This window comes from Furipterus horrens, unplaced genomic scaffold (assembly GCF_987537825.1).
Source record: "Furipterus horrens unplaced genomic scaffold, mFurHor1.1.pri manual_scaffold_3, whole genome shotgun sequence".
In the NCBI taxonomy this organism is placed as follows: domain Eukaryota; kingdom Metazoa; phylum Chordata; class Mammalia; order Chiroptera; family Furipteridae; genus Furipterus; species Furipterus horrens.
The window spans coordinates 32,005,195-32,019,831 of NW_028327173.1; the positions used below are offsets into that span (position 1 = coordinate 32,005,195).

Sequence of the window (14,637 nt, forward strand, 5' to 3'; positions counted from 1 at the left end):
TAGGTTTCCCCCCTCTCAGGCCTCTGGGCTCTTTCTGTCCAAGCCATTAGGACAGAAAAGAGAAACCAGTTTTGAAGTGAAGCCCACAGACCACCCCGTTCTTCACCAACCCAGCCACTTAGTTCAGCCAAACCATTGAGTCTCAGGAGGCAGCAATGCAGACAGGATTAAGTGAGGCCTATACGTACAGACAATCACTCAGGTAATGAGATCGTAGGCTTATGCCCTTTGAAAACAGAAAACACATGTGAATTTATGTAACATAACCCACATACAAGTCTCTAAATCTGTAGGACTGTCTTATCGGAAAGACATCCAGTTGCAAGGCATTTGACATTCTTCTTGCCTGTAAATTAAACATCTTTGATAATGCCACAGACATAGTTTAACTTTCAAATGAAAACAAATTTTAAATGAAAAGAAACTTTAAAGATGGTTAGTTGCACTACTTCATAGTCTACCACTGGGCATTGTGATCTTCCTTGAATCGTGATTTTTCTCCCTAAGATTACCCTCCTTGTCATTAAAGGGACTGCATTAAGTTCATTTTTAATTTATCCTGTGCATTTGCATAAACACAACAAGAGCAGAAAATGATCACTTATGATCTTTAGTTCTGCTTTGCTGGAACTTACGCAAGGAACATTTAGGGTGACCTTCAGTCTGCCCTTCAGGGCACAGAAGCTGAGCCACATACCTGGCATTCAGCCTTGTCTGTAAACACCTGTCTTTTCCAGGTCCTCCTGGTTTTCCATTGTGCCTTAAGGTCCCTTCTAGCCATCTTTCAGGAAAACAATCTTCATTCCTTCCCTGGAAAGATTGCTATGGACCGCTCATCCATCCAAGGTACCAGATCTTTTATCTCGTGGACTTTTATTACCTTTGAAAGTCAGTCCCAGTTGCTCAGGGCTTTTTGGTAACAACCAAAACCCAAGCATGTCTCCTTTAGGCATGACATTCCATTCAAAGTCTTAGTTTAAAAAAAAAACACAAAAAAACCTCTATTAACAACTGGTCTTATTAGTTTTATGCAAAGAAACTTAGGTCATTACTTACTTCTTTAGAATGCCAAATTCTGGAGGGCTCAGACAGGGAGAAAATATATACAGTGTGAAGGAAAATCCTTGTCCTTCTAATTAATATTCACTGAACTTGCATTTCTATTCTTTATATTTTTATTTTTCCCCCCACTAAAAATTTTTCTGTTTGTTTGTTTTTCCATTACAGTTGTCTCACTTTTCCCCCTCTTGCTTCCCTGCACCCTGCCCCCCCTTCTTCCACATTCGGTCCCCACCCAGTTGTCCATGTCCATGGGTTATTTATACATGTTCTTTGACTAGACCCTTCCCCTTCTTACCACTTCTCTTCCTCCCATCTCCCCCTTTGTTACTGTTAGTTTATTCCTTGTTTACATACCTCTGGTTCAATTTTGCTCATTTGTTTGTGTTGTTCATTAGTTTCCTGTAACAGGTGATAGCATAAGGTAATTTTCTTTTATTGCCTGGCTTATTTCGCTAAGCATAATTCTCTCTAGTTCCAATCATGTTGTTGCAAATGGTAGAAGTTCCTTCTTTCTTTCAGTACTTATTCATTGTCATTTTTCCCCTTTGTACTCGTGTTCCTCTCTGTCTCTCTCTGTTTCTTCATCTTCTTAAAGCAGACTCTTTAGCATCTCTTGCAATACTGGTTTGGTGGAGATGTATTCTTTTAGCCTTCTTTTGTCTTGGAAACTCCTTATTTCACCTTCCATTTTGAATGAGAGCCTTGCTGGGTAGAGTATTCTTGGTTGTAGGCCTTTGTTTTTCATTACTTGGAATATATTTTGCCATTCCCTTCTGGCTTGTAGTGTTTCTGCTGAGAAATCTGATGATAGCCTTATTGGAGCTCCCTTGTATGTTATTAGTTGTTTCTGTCTTGCTGCTTTTAGGATTCTCTCTTTGTCTTTGAATGTTGGCATTTTAATTATGATGTGTCTTGAAGTGGGCCTGTTGGGGTTCATCTTCATTGGGACCCTCTGTGCTTCCTGGACTTGCATGATTCTTTCTCTCTTCATGTTAGGGAAGTTTTCTGTCATTAGTTTTTCAAAGAGGTTTTCTATCCTTTGCTCCTCTTCTTCTCCTTCTGGAATTCCTATGATACAGATATTATTACGTTTCATGTTGTCCTGCAGCTGTCTTAGAGCCTCTTCAGTCTTGTTCAGTCTTTTTTCATTTTGTTGCACTGTCTGTGAGTTTTTGTCTACATTGTCCTCCAGCTCGCTGATCCGATCTTCTGCTTCCTCTGGCCTGTTTTTAATTCCTTCTACTGTGTTCTTCAATTCAGAGATCGTATTCTTCATTTCCTCCTGGCTCTTATTGATAGCTTCCATGTCCTTTTTGATGCTGGTATAATTCTCAGTAAGTTCCTTATAGTTCTTCTGGAGTTCACTGTAGTTTTTCTGGAGTTCTTTGTAGTTTCCGCTGAGCTCATTGAGCTTCTCCATAATCCATGCTTTCAATTCCATATCTGATAGTTTGCTCCCCTCTATTTCGTTTAGCACTCTTTCTGGGGACTCTACCTTTCCTTTCGATGGGGGGTTGTTTCTCTGTCTCCCCATTTTTGTGACTCCTATTGTTTATTGGTGCTTCTTAGAATGATCTGCACTTCCTGGATCTGCCCCTGGTGGCGTCAGATCCTGTACCAGTCTGGGCCTAGGCAGCCTGTTGGAGACTTCCAGGGATCTACTGCCTTTGTCTGACTCCTTTAGTTGTTAATCTATTCAATCTGTGATTAGCCGTCAGGCTTAAGGACCGTGGGTGTGGCAGCTTAATTCCTGTAGGCAGGGCCTTTGCTTCCCCTCGGGCTGACGCCACTTGGAGGGGAATGGTCTGCCTGCAGTGTGGGGATGAGTCAGCACTGGGACCCGGCCGGCCGCCTCCCCAGCTCTCCCCTCAAAGCCACACCAAACTCTCCCCAAGCATTTCCTGTCCTCTCTGTCTTCCCTCTGCTTGTGCCCAAGGTAAGTGGGGGCAGAATATTTTCTTACGTGATTGGCTTAAGAGCTCTTTTTCTCCAGCTGTTTCTCTCTGGCTAGCAAGAAACCCTGTGGCTTTTCGCTTTTCTCAGCTGGATACTATTTTACTTTCCACTCTGTTGCTGTAGGCTGGGAAGCTCAGCTGGGGGTTTAGACCCTGCCCTTCTCAGGGGGAATCCCCGGCTGCTAAGCTGTTTCTCAGTCCCTTCAGCTGCTACCTGTGTGATGCCAGCCAGCCCCTTCCGCGTCTCCGCACTCCCTACCGGTCATGTTGTGATGTAGCGGCCTTTTCTGTCTCTCCGTGGTTATAAGACTTCTCTCCAGCTGGTGTTCGGTTGGTTATTCCAGATGATTTCTCCAAAATTACATTGTAAATCCAGACTAGTTCTGGGAGGAAGTTAGTGTAGCTTCCACTTACTCCTCCGCCATCTTGTTTCTCGTAACTTTTCTTTGTAATTTTCTCCATTCTTTTTCTTTTTGAAAGAGTACTCATGGTGTCAGCTACCATATAAAGCTTCTAAATGTTCATGAAGTAAGATATATAAACTCTTCTTTAGGTGTCTGGATTTTGAGTCTTGGGTAACAAAGTGTTCGTTTGATTATCAAGATAATTTTACATATTTTCCTGGTTCTTACAACTCTGTGAATGGGGATTATTAATGATTTTCATATTCATCTCTCATTTGATGTTTAAGTGTTTAGTACATGTTAGATATTTTGATAAGCATTAGAGATTCAGTGGATTAATAGACGTGGTCCCTGCCCTCTCAGAGCTGCCATTCTAAAGTGGAAGATGGGTAACAGACAGTTACAAAATGTAGTTAGTTTCCCGAAGGAAACAAGTGGGCTGAGCTAGACAGTAATCAAGGGCAACTTACTTTGGGTTGGGTTATCTACAAAATCCTTTTAAAGAAGGTGACATATAAGTTGAGACCTGAAAGATGGGAGTGGAAGCTCCCCTGCTTTTTCTCATGGGCCTCTCATGGCACTTTGAAAGAGGAGGGCTGAAGCCATGTGTTACTGCTATACGTCTAAGAGGGAGAAAGGGACTGGGAAGCAGGGGGTCAGTGGTGCGTTCCATTTTGTTGACTTTGAATGGGAGGTGCCTGGCGGACCTCAGCAGAACAGATGTCCAGGAGCCAATAAACACCAACGAGAAAGACCTGAACTGGAGACGGTTTTATCAAGTCACTTCATAATGTACTGCTGTGAATATTTTAGCAAGTATCTTTGTAAACTTGTCTGAATGTTTTGTAAGATAAATTTGAGAAGCAATTTTCTGAATTCAAGTTTGTGAAGGCCCTGCCCTGAATCTACAACATAAGAAGATAAAGTTACAGGTGTACGGGTTACAGATACCTGTGGTCCCAAAGCAGGTTAAACTTACCCCCGCCACTCAACACACACAATAAAAACGTGATAAGTCCCTTGGGGGAAACTGAGTCAACAGTCTTCTGTTCATGTTGTCATCTAATAAAATGCCCCCCCCAATATTTTTCATTAATCTTGGCAGTAATAATATTCACCACTTTGCATTTGTAATCTCACTTATTTTCCACAACACCCCAAAGACTTGGGAGCTACTATTTATTCATTAAATTATTTAAATGAATGGTATAGTGGATTTCCTGATCTTCCTCATTTTCCTAGAACCCATAAGAAGAAAACACATCTACCCTTGCTCCTGTCTGATTGTCTCTGCAGCCCTCATATCTCAGGCAGTTAGAATTTTAGGACTAAATTATAAGGCTAGCATTTGTTTATTGGGCTTTTACTAGGTTCAAGTTGAGTGACAAGCATTTTATATTTCTCATCCAAACTACAAACTAAAAAGTGAGCATCCACTTAATGATGCTGTGGCTCAGGAGATTGAGCGTCAGCCTGCAAGCCAAGTGTCGCTGATTTGATTCCCAGTCAGGGTATATGACTGGCTTGCACGTCAGGTCCCCAGTTGAGGGCACGAGTGAGAGGCAACCACGCAGTGATGTTTCTCTCCCTCTCTTTCTCCTGTCCCCTCTCTCTACAAATAAAAATAAATAAATAAATGAATAAACAAACACGCAAATAATTAATTTAAAAAAAAAAGCAAAAACAGAGGGATTCAGAAGTGCTCTAGGACACATGGATCTGCCCTGCCAGGTGTTCTTGCTCAGTGCCTAGGTTAGTGAGTGTGCTGAAGTTCAGACCTCTGGGTAAGGAGCATCCATCAGGGAAGGTGACTGGCTTGCTGAGCTCTCTGCTGACACCTGGTACAGGCAGAGATGCAGTGCTTCCTTGCTGCACATGGTGGTGTAGGGCATCTGATCCAGGTGATCCCTGAAATGAAAGCAACCCAACCTGAGGGCAGGCAGGACCTAAGCAGATTCAGGCTTCTTGTCTAGCTGAGTGGGCAGGGCTCTGCCGTTCTTGACATTCACCTGGTGTTGGAGGTGCCATCCCACAGGAGGCTCCGGACCTGCTCTCTGTACCTCTGCTGATGAACCAGCTGGCAAACCCAATGGCTCCAGCAGCCATCAAGAGCCAACCTGTAAATGTTGTTCTGATAGAAGATATTTTTGGCCCTAGAACAAAACAGATTGTTCTGGTTCCCAAAGGCTTGAATGTAGAACTGGGAGTTTCTGAAGAGGGAAGGTGCAGAAGAAACTAGAAGGATGGGAGGCCTCTACCCTGGAGGTGGATGGGGGCTCTGGTTGGGAGTCTCCACAAAGAGTGGGGATAAAACTGGAGGGCAACCGAGTCAAGAGCTTGTGTTGCCAGTCACCACTCAGCCAAAAAGAAGAGATAGGAATTGTATTACAATTGAGCTTTATTTATATCAGAGGTCAGCATCTGAGAAGGTGATGGGTAAAAACCCTAATATCCACCTTGTCTTGAACTTTCAGAAGCAAGTTTTTACAGGGGAAATGTGGGAATTCTAGGATGAGCAAGGACATACCCTTTCCCTTGACAGTAACAGAAGGGGAAGCTGAAAGGAAAGTCCCATAGCTTCTTCCTAAGCCAGCTCCCTTTGTTTGACTTGCTATTTCTCTCTTTGCATTAGCTTTCTTCTCTTTCCTGGACACCTGTGGTATATGGCCAGCACCAGCCAGTAGATTTTGAAGGGGCAAAGAGAAATATCAAGTAAGTTTCCAGACCAGGGTGATTTAAGTTATGTATTTTCTGTTTAGGGAGAAGAGCTATAAAACATTGGCTTTAAAGTGTCTTTGGTTAGGGGAGATAAGGTCTTGGACTCACCCACTGGCTATATGTGGCTCAAACTATTTGGCCTTGTTTAACTTTCTTGTCCCAGTTTACCCATTCTATCTACCCAAGAGTTTTCCTAGCTTCTTACTACCCTGCCTCAGGGACAGGTGACACTGAGACATTCATCACTTCTGTCTTACAGCTCTTGAGACCCTCGGTCTTTTGTAAGTGATATGAGTGACTAGGCTTCTCCCTTTGGCAGGTATCAGGGGTCTGTGGCTGAGTCAAGGTTTGGTCTGGACTGAAGTTTGTCCTTGGTCAGCAGCTCTCGACAGACTCTTGCTTTTGAGCTGGTGAGCATCCCAGCTGCCCGAACTGCCTCTCCGGTGAGTTCATGTCAGTTGATTGAAACAAAACCCTGCACTGAAGGATCATCACTAACCTGTCTGTCTGGATGCTGGCCTGCTGGCTGAAAGTGCACTTCATGATGGTGTCCAGGGTCATTGAGAAGATGTGTTCGAAGATCTCTGGATAAGAGCCCTGGCTGATGAGCTCCTCCCATTTGTCCTGTGGTGGGAGGGGGACATTGATCCAACTCTGCTGCCCCAGAGGACCTCTGCTGACAAAGCCAAGCTCTCTCTCTGTCTCTAAACACCTGCTTGGAATCCCTCACTTTTCAAAACAGAGGCATTATATACAGCATATTAAGGTTGTAAAGCAAATGTTTGTATAATGAGGACTATATTTGCAGAAACTGTGATTATATAATTAAATGATTATATATAGATTCTCTCATAATGGTCTGAATTAGTTTTGAAATTTAGGAATTTGTTATGATGGTAACCACTTTTAGGCAGAACAGAAAACCTTGGTTCTCAGGAGACAAACAGGAAATCTTGTCTGGGGTTGAGCTAGACCTGAAGGACGTGAGTACTCCAGCTCTAGGTAGCAAATGTGTCAAGGCAAGAGGAAAACTAAGTGACCAATACTGGGAGTGAGGAAGGGACCTCAGGGACTTTAATTCTTTACAGTCATCAAATGATATAGCTGTTGAGATCAGAAATAGGGTAACAGGGGATATGATGGCCGGACACAGCTCTGTGAATGCAGATTTAATTTCCATTTCCTTCCATGAAGTGACTCAATTTCATGTCAAAGTCCTGCACCCCAGGCCAGAACCACCTGAATGTCATCCTGGGCTGTCCACCCTGACACTGAAGTGGCTGCTTCTCAGGCCGGCCAGTGGCAGTGAGTCTTACTGTCAAGGAGAATGACAGCTACTCTGTCCACTCTGCAGAGGACATGGAGATGAGAGGAGAGCAGCCCTGTTTCTTATATGGCCCTCCTTTCCCTTGGTAATGACCAAAGTAGTGTGGATCCAAGCTGGTGCCTAGGTACCTCCTGTCCCATCTACTTTTGGGAAGCTCTGTCACATAGTAAGTTGTGATTGGCTGTGTTATTATGGTTGGGTATATCTGATGGATGTCTGAAGGACCCATGTGTCCTAGAGTGGACCAGGTGAATTGTGCTGTGAATGGGTATGTGCAGGTGAGAGAGAGATGGACTTACTAGCATTATTCGGACAGAGTTGGCCATGATCCCCATGTAGGTCCTCAGAATGTCATAGTGGAAGGCTGGGGTTAGCATCTGCTGGTTCTGGGACCACATCTGCCCATTCAATAGGAACAGACCATACCTCCACAGAAAGGTGTTGGGAGTGGGGAAATGGAATCAGAAGGATGACAACAGACAATCTGGAGAGAACCAAGGGTGTCAGAAGAAGGCACATCATGGGCAAAGGCTGCAAAGACCCATACATTCCAGGAATGTGGATTTCCCAAAGTATCAGGTACATAGGTTGCTATTATGACAGTCATGAGATCATGAGATAAAGGCTGAAATAGAGTAAGGGTGGGGGTAGGTCATAGAAGGTTGTAAATAAGTGTCACTCTGAAGACATTGCAGAGCACTGAGAAATGATGGGAAGAAGCTGAATTTCAGGAGGGCTCTCACCACGACCTGGAGGGGTGTGGTTTTATTAGAAGAGAAATGGGGATTGATTCAGAGATAGGAATGGGGAGGTGGTGCTAGACACTTTTTGTTCTCTGAGAGCCAAAGAGATAGGTCATGGTAAGGCAGGTGGACCACACAATCCTGGTGAGACATACTTACTATTCTTGGGAGCCAGGATCTGTACAAACCATGAAACTGCAGGTCTGAAATGTTAGGAAGGGCATTACAGAAACCTGGAGGGGACCAAACAATGCAGGAAGCCCCAGGAGGCAGGTGTGGTCCTAATCATGAGCTGCCATCTCTTCCTGAGATTGTCACCTGATAGTGTCTCAAGTGACCTCTCTCATGCCTCCAATCCCCAAGTCTCTGTGTACTAATAGTCATTGTGGGCTCAGGAAGGCAGACTCAATGTCCCAGCAGCAGAACACCCATAGGACTAGGATGGTCAATGACTCAGAAATATCAGCTCCACCCTCAGTGCCAGATAAAACACAGAACTCTGTGGTCTTCCTCCAGTTTGTTGGCGCTTAATCCCCCCATGACCCAGGACAGGAAACAATGAGAGATGCCAAGCCTAAGTCAGTGTTAACTGGTAATTGTCTTTCACATTGAGGAATTTACATAACAGATAATCTTAATCTGGTTAAAAGAGGAAGAAAGAAAGAAAAAAGAATGAGAAAGGAAGAAATAAAGGAAGGGAGGGAGGGAGGAAGAAAGAAAGAAAGAAAGAAAGAAAGAAAGAAAGAAAGAAAGAAAGAAAGAAAGAAAGAAAGAGAAAGAAAGAAAGAAAGAAAGAAAGAAAGAAAGAAAGAAAGAAAGAAAGAAAGAAAGAAAGAAAGAAAGAAAGAAAGATTAGATGAAGGGAGGAAGGGAGGAAGGAAGAAAGAAGGAAAGAAAATAACAGAAAAGAAATAAAATTGGCCCCATGCAGCTGTCTAAGCATTCAGTTAGAGCAGGTATTATTGGCCTTAGGCTGCTTTGTGGGCTGGGAGGGTGTTTGGCTGAAGTTTCGGGGAAAGTGGCAGAACCACAGGTCTCTTTTGGAGTCTCCCAACCCAAGGACAGGTGCTCAAGGGGGAAGAGCTGCTCCAGTCGCTATCCAGGTTTTGCTCTCACCGGATCCTCCTAGGATCACTTTCATGTGTCAGGGTCGTAAACCATGATGCTGACTTCGCTCCCCCACAGCCAGCAAGGGCAGGCACATGGGAATTTCTCTCCCTTTTGTGCAGCTGTTATAGCTCCTGGTCCTTTTGGAACTGTAAGCAAGGGAAAGACAAATCAACAAAACATTTTCCTTTAGATCTACTGCTCAGAGTGCTAGTGATGGGCAGGACAACCACAGGGAGATAATTCTGGATCTATCAGCCATGATTAGGAGTTTGGATCTTGTTCTGATGAGCCAGTGTGTGATCTGGATTCTTGCTCTTCATCAAGACTTGGTCTAAGGTCAGATTCTGGCTTCCGCTTGAGCCCTTACTCAGAATTGCCTTTAGAATCTGCACATAATATGTGCTTGATTTGTGTTCAGTTATGAACAGAATGGTGTGCAAGTCTTTTTTACAGACTTATATTAGAGTTACTGGCTGAATTGTGTCCCTTTCAAATTTGTATGTTGGAGATTTAATCCCAAGTACCTCAGAGTGAGACTTAACTTGAACATAGGCTCTTTAGGGGAGTAATTAAGTTAATGTGACGTCATTAGTGCGGGCCCTAATCCAATATAATTATCTTTATAAAAGGGGGTAAGTCTGGACACAGAAACTGTCACTCACAGAGGGAAGATGATATGAAGAGACATGTGGAGAAGATAGTGGTTTACTAGCCAGGGAGAGAGGCCTTGAGCCTATGGTTCCTTCACAGTCTTCAGAGGGAGCCAACCCTACCAACATCTTGATTTTGGACTTCTAGTCTCCAGCACTGTGACACACTCAGTTTCTGTTATGTTAGCCACCGGATTGTTAAGCAGCCCTAACAAAGTAGCACAATTGTGTATTGGTCAAGGCACATCTATGAGTGGGGATGGATTATTACATTATCCTGTTTCCCTGAAAAATGAAGAAACCTTGAAAGGAAATGCCCAGGTGAGCTGAATTTACACCCAAGCCTGCTGACCCCAGTGTTCCTAAAGCAACCTGGGGATCTCTATTATCATATTTTAACTCAGTGTTGTAATTGCTGGGCCCATTTGGCAAACTTACCTTTAATATCTGTAATCTGTGTTCTTAGAGCCAGCATAGAACATGCTTATAGGAGTTATGCCTTATTTTTAAAGGAACAAAACGTGCAAGAAGGAATGAATAAGCTTATGTAGGAGAGTGAATAAGGAATCCTGATGAAAATTCTTGTTGCAAGTGACAGATATAATCTTGAGCTAATGTGAGAAAAAGAGGGACAAAGAGAAGACTGAGGGTCCCAGTGTGTTCCACAGAGCTTAAGGGCAGGAGGCAGCCAGAGTGTAGAAGGGGCAGAACTGGTGACTGGAGAGCTGCCAGGACTGAGTCTCTCATTCCTTCTCTGATGCTGGAAATCAAGGTTCCTAAACTGAGGCATGTTTTCATGTCTCTTGGTCCAGGTGTTCTATGACCCGAGCTGGCGAGCTGGACTCACTAGCGCCGACAGTCTTTGACTAATCAGGCCTCAGGGTTTCAAGACATTCTGTGACTTAAAAGAAATCTTGCTGAGTATTCCATCCTCCCTGATGTTGACAAGGAAACCAAACAAAGCCGAGCACAGGTGGTGCTTAACCCTACGTGCTTTCTGTTAATGTTTAAGGAACAGTGTATCCGTTCCCATAGTCTTGAAAGAATAGATGATTGAATTCCTATTTTTTGTTTTTGATAGGGATCATTTTTTATAGTTTATATATTAGCCTCCTTTTGCTGTAATACCAACTAAGTAATTGTATATTGTAATCAATATTGGAATGTGCCTATGAGCTTATTCTTTACTCTCCCTATTGATTTCTATACTTGTAAAACTCAATAAAAAGAGAGGTCTTTGCGCCACTTGCAGCTGACCTTCCAGAGCGTGCGGCAGCTCTCCAACTGACTCATTCTCCTTGCTTGAATTACTTCCGTGCCCTTGACCACATAATACAATACTTCTCTCTGCATGTACATTCTTTCATTCTCTTACCAAATGTTTACTGGGTCTACACAACAATTTTCTAGAAGCTTGCAATATAGTCACAAGTAGACAACAGTCCCTGTCCTCATGAAGCTGGGTCCACATGGAGAAGAGCACTTGTACACTCCCCGAGTGGCACCATTCTACCACACGTCATGTCTGAGGGGTACTGGGAATTCTATTCGAGAAGATGATTGTGATATGGTCAAGGTGTTTACCTGCTACAATCAGCTGTGGCTGGTTTTGAATAAGACACCGAAAGGCCCACTGTTTGTGGGGGAAGAAATTTCAGACCAGGTGGGCCGGGAACACACCCCAAAATGTTTCCACCCTAGTAGGTGAGCAAATACACACATGAGTAGTTGAGTAGGAGGATTCACTCATTCATGTATTTGATGACTATGTATTGAGCACTTACTTTGGGCCAATTGCCATCCTAGTTGCTAGAGATCCAGCAGTGAAGAACAAAAGTGCCTGCTATCAGGGAGCTTACGTCCGAGTTGGGGTTCAGGTGGGCAGGCAATCCCACCGTGACCTGCGAAGTGTCCTGCTTGAAGTAGTTAAGGAGGATACTTTTTGCTCCAGATCATGTGCATTATTGGAGCTGCCCCTCTCCTTTGGTCCAAGGTGGGAATTGACCAGTGGGAGTCTTACTGGCCCAGCTATGTTACCTGGTCCTCTAGGGTTCCTTCTTAATAGACAAGCGGGGGCCTGGGATACCGTATTTCAGCACAGTAGCATGCCTTTCTTCTGATTTCTTGGTTCCCAAGCCTGTCAGCTTTCCGAAAATCTTGCACCTGGGCACTATGATTAGTTCCCTTTGTGGACCCAGAGTGCTAAACTGTGTTTGCTTTTCCATTCTTCTCTCTAGCCCATTTAGGTGTCTACTGGTCTCTCAGGCTTCCAGTCAAACAGTTGGGACTGCCATCTGTCTCTGACTGTGTCTGGCCAGAGCCAGTAGAGACTCTTGCAGAGGGGATGGTGCCCACAGTGGCAGGGGTGAAAACAGGTAGGCAAATACCCAGTGACCTCCTGGCCCCAGGCTTCGGCCACTCCACACAGATAGTGCTGTCCTGGAGTTGTCCTCACCTGGCTGACCTTGGGAACTGAAGCCACAGAGAGATTAGGTGGACAGGTAATAATATGCCACACGAGCAATCATCAGAGGTGGGCTCTGCTGACATACAGATACACCATATTTGGAGGGACACAATTCTAAAATAATAATAACACACTTGAGTGCTATAACTATCATTATCATCCTCAGATTATAGACGAGTAAATCGAGTCATAAAGTGGGCAGCCCTGGCTGGGGTGACTCAGTGGATTGAGTGCTGGTCTGTAAACCAAAAGGTCACCAGTTCAATTCCCACTGAGGACACATGCCTGGGTTGGGAGCCAGGTCCCCAGTTGGGGTGTGCAAGAGGCAACCAATCAATGTATCTCATGCACACTGATGTTTCTCTCCCTCTCTTTCCTCCTTCCTTCCTTTCTTTCTCTAAAAACAAAAATAAAATTAAAAAAAAAAAAAAAAAAAAAAAAAACCCAGTTCCTGGCACAGAATAAACACTGAGTACAATTTTGCTAAAATTAAAAAAGTATGTCGCTGAGCTGGAATATGAATCTAGGTAGCTTTCCCAAAGAGCCCATATACTTTACTGCCCACCTTGTCACTTGTCATCCTGTCTGAAAGATTAGCTTCAGTGTGGATGCAACATGAGGCATTAAATTCCCAACTTAGCCAATAACATGGATATTAAATAAGTGAAAATCTCAGACAGTATTATAAAAGCAAGGAAAATTTGGCTGAAGAAGTTGGGAGATGATTCACACTGTAATGTTATATATATATCATATCATATATATGTATACCCACTTACTGAGTCTACATGTCATCTAATGCCATCACGGTAATGGGAAAGTCACTAGGAGACTTTTCAGTGGTTCTTTCTGTCAAATACTAGCTCAGAAAGCTGAGAGCCACATCAATAAAAGTCACCATTTCTCCATATAAATAATCTGGAAGTCATTAGTACTACAATTTGTATGAACAAATGGGGCTTTGATTGTCTCTGCTCCATCTTACCTCCCAAATGGTGCCCAAACAACCAGTAGGGAAAGGAAATGGGAACTGCTGGAGGGCTTTGAGCAGCCACTGTCTGTGCAGGTAGAGCTGGGCTGCCTTGAGCAGCAGCAGAACCAGAGTGAGCAGGGAGACCACCTGCAGGAGCCCGGACATGCTGCCCAGGAGTCTGGTGGGGCTCAGCACGGAGACACTCATGGTGCGGTGGCTTCTGGGTTGCTGACTGTCTCTGACTGCATCAGGCCAGTCTAAGGTATTGTCCTACCCACCAGTGGGGGGGGTGGAGTTTGAGGGCAGAGCTTAAATCTTAGCCACCAGAACTGATTAACTGTGTTGGATACACCTCGAGGGACAGGAAGAATAGCTTTTTTCAGCTGACACTGACAATGGTTGTGTACATTTCAACTTGGCACTCATCAGTTTCCTAATAAATATGTAATAAGCACCCATTATGTGCCAGCCAATATACTACATGCCAGGACATAGCTGCGAGCAAAACAGACATGAATCACCTTGGGGAAAACCCCAAAAGACTAAATTCAACATTCATTCTGAAGAACTGACACATAGCCTTATGAAAATTCTTAAGAGTTTTAATAGGAGAAACTTGTATACTGGGCAAAGCAGTTCCTTGATCCCAATGGAGGTAAGCTGGGAAAAAAACCACCCTCTCTCAGGACACGGTCTCTTTTCTATAGGGGGTTGAAAGTAAAACCATATGGTGGGTAGTCATGTAGGCCACCAGAAAGAATAATGCATTTCTAAGTAACAGATAATATCAGGCAGTTATCCACACTCTATATATTCATTAACCTCCTTCCTGGGGGCATGATGTTTATCTTTGGGTGTCATTCTGGCTATTTTTGGAAGTCAGCCAGGCCTGAGGCTATGGAGAGTTAAACAGTCGAAGGTTAAACAGAGAGTCCAACATTTCCCAGATGCCTTTGCTGCTGGAGCCATATTGCATTTCTGGCTTTCCATACAACCCTGAGTTCCAGAAATCTCAGCCTAGTTCACCAAATGCTCTGCAGGTGTGGTTATATTATTATTATTTCCATTTCAGAGATAAAAACTAGTTACAGAGGTAAAGTGGCCAGCAGAAAACAGCTGTAGCAAGTTTGATTTGAGGTTAGAATCCTTTTCTGTTGTCTCCAAAACTGTCTGTCTACCAGTCTTGGAAGTTTTCCCCAGCACTTGTCTCAGTCCACCATTCAGTTGT

At 43.8% G+C, this 14,637-nt stretch overlaps 1 protein-coding gene across 1 annotated transcript; it reads right to left on the reverse strand.

The window, feature by feature from the left end:
• Positions 1-5,193: 5,193 nt before the first annotated feature.
• Positions 5,194-13,671, reverse strand: LOC150014851 (cytochrome P450 4A11-like). The gene is given in 9 exon segments (XM_090268269.1): positions 5,194-5,329; positions 5,539-5,631; positions 6,639-6,763; positions 7,766-7,893; positions 8,368-8,412; positions 9,326-9,352; positions 9,355-9,423; positions 10,705-10,750; positions 13,422-13,671. Coding segments are annotated over 9 exon segments (864 nt in total). The 5' UTR covers positions 13,617-13,671.
• Between the last annotated feature and the right edge of the window lie 966 nt (positions 13,672-14,637).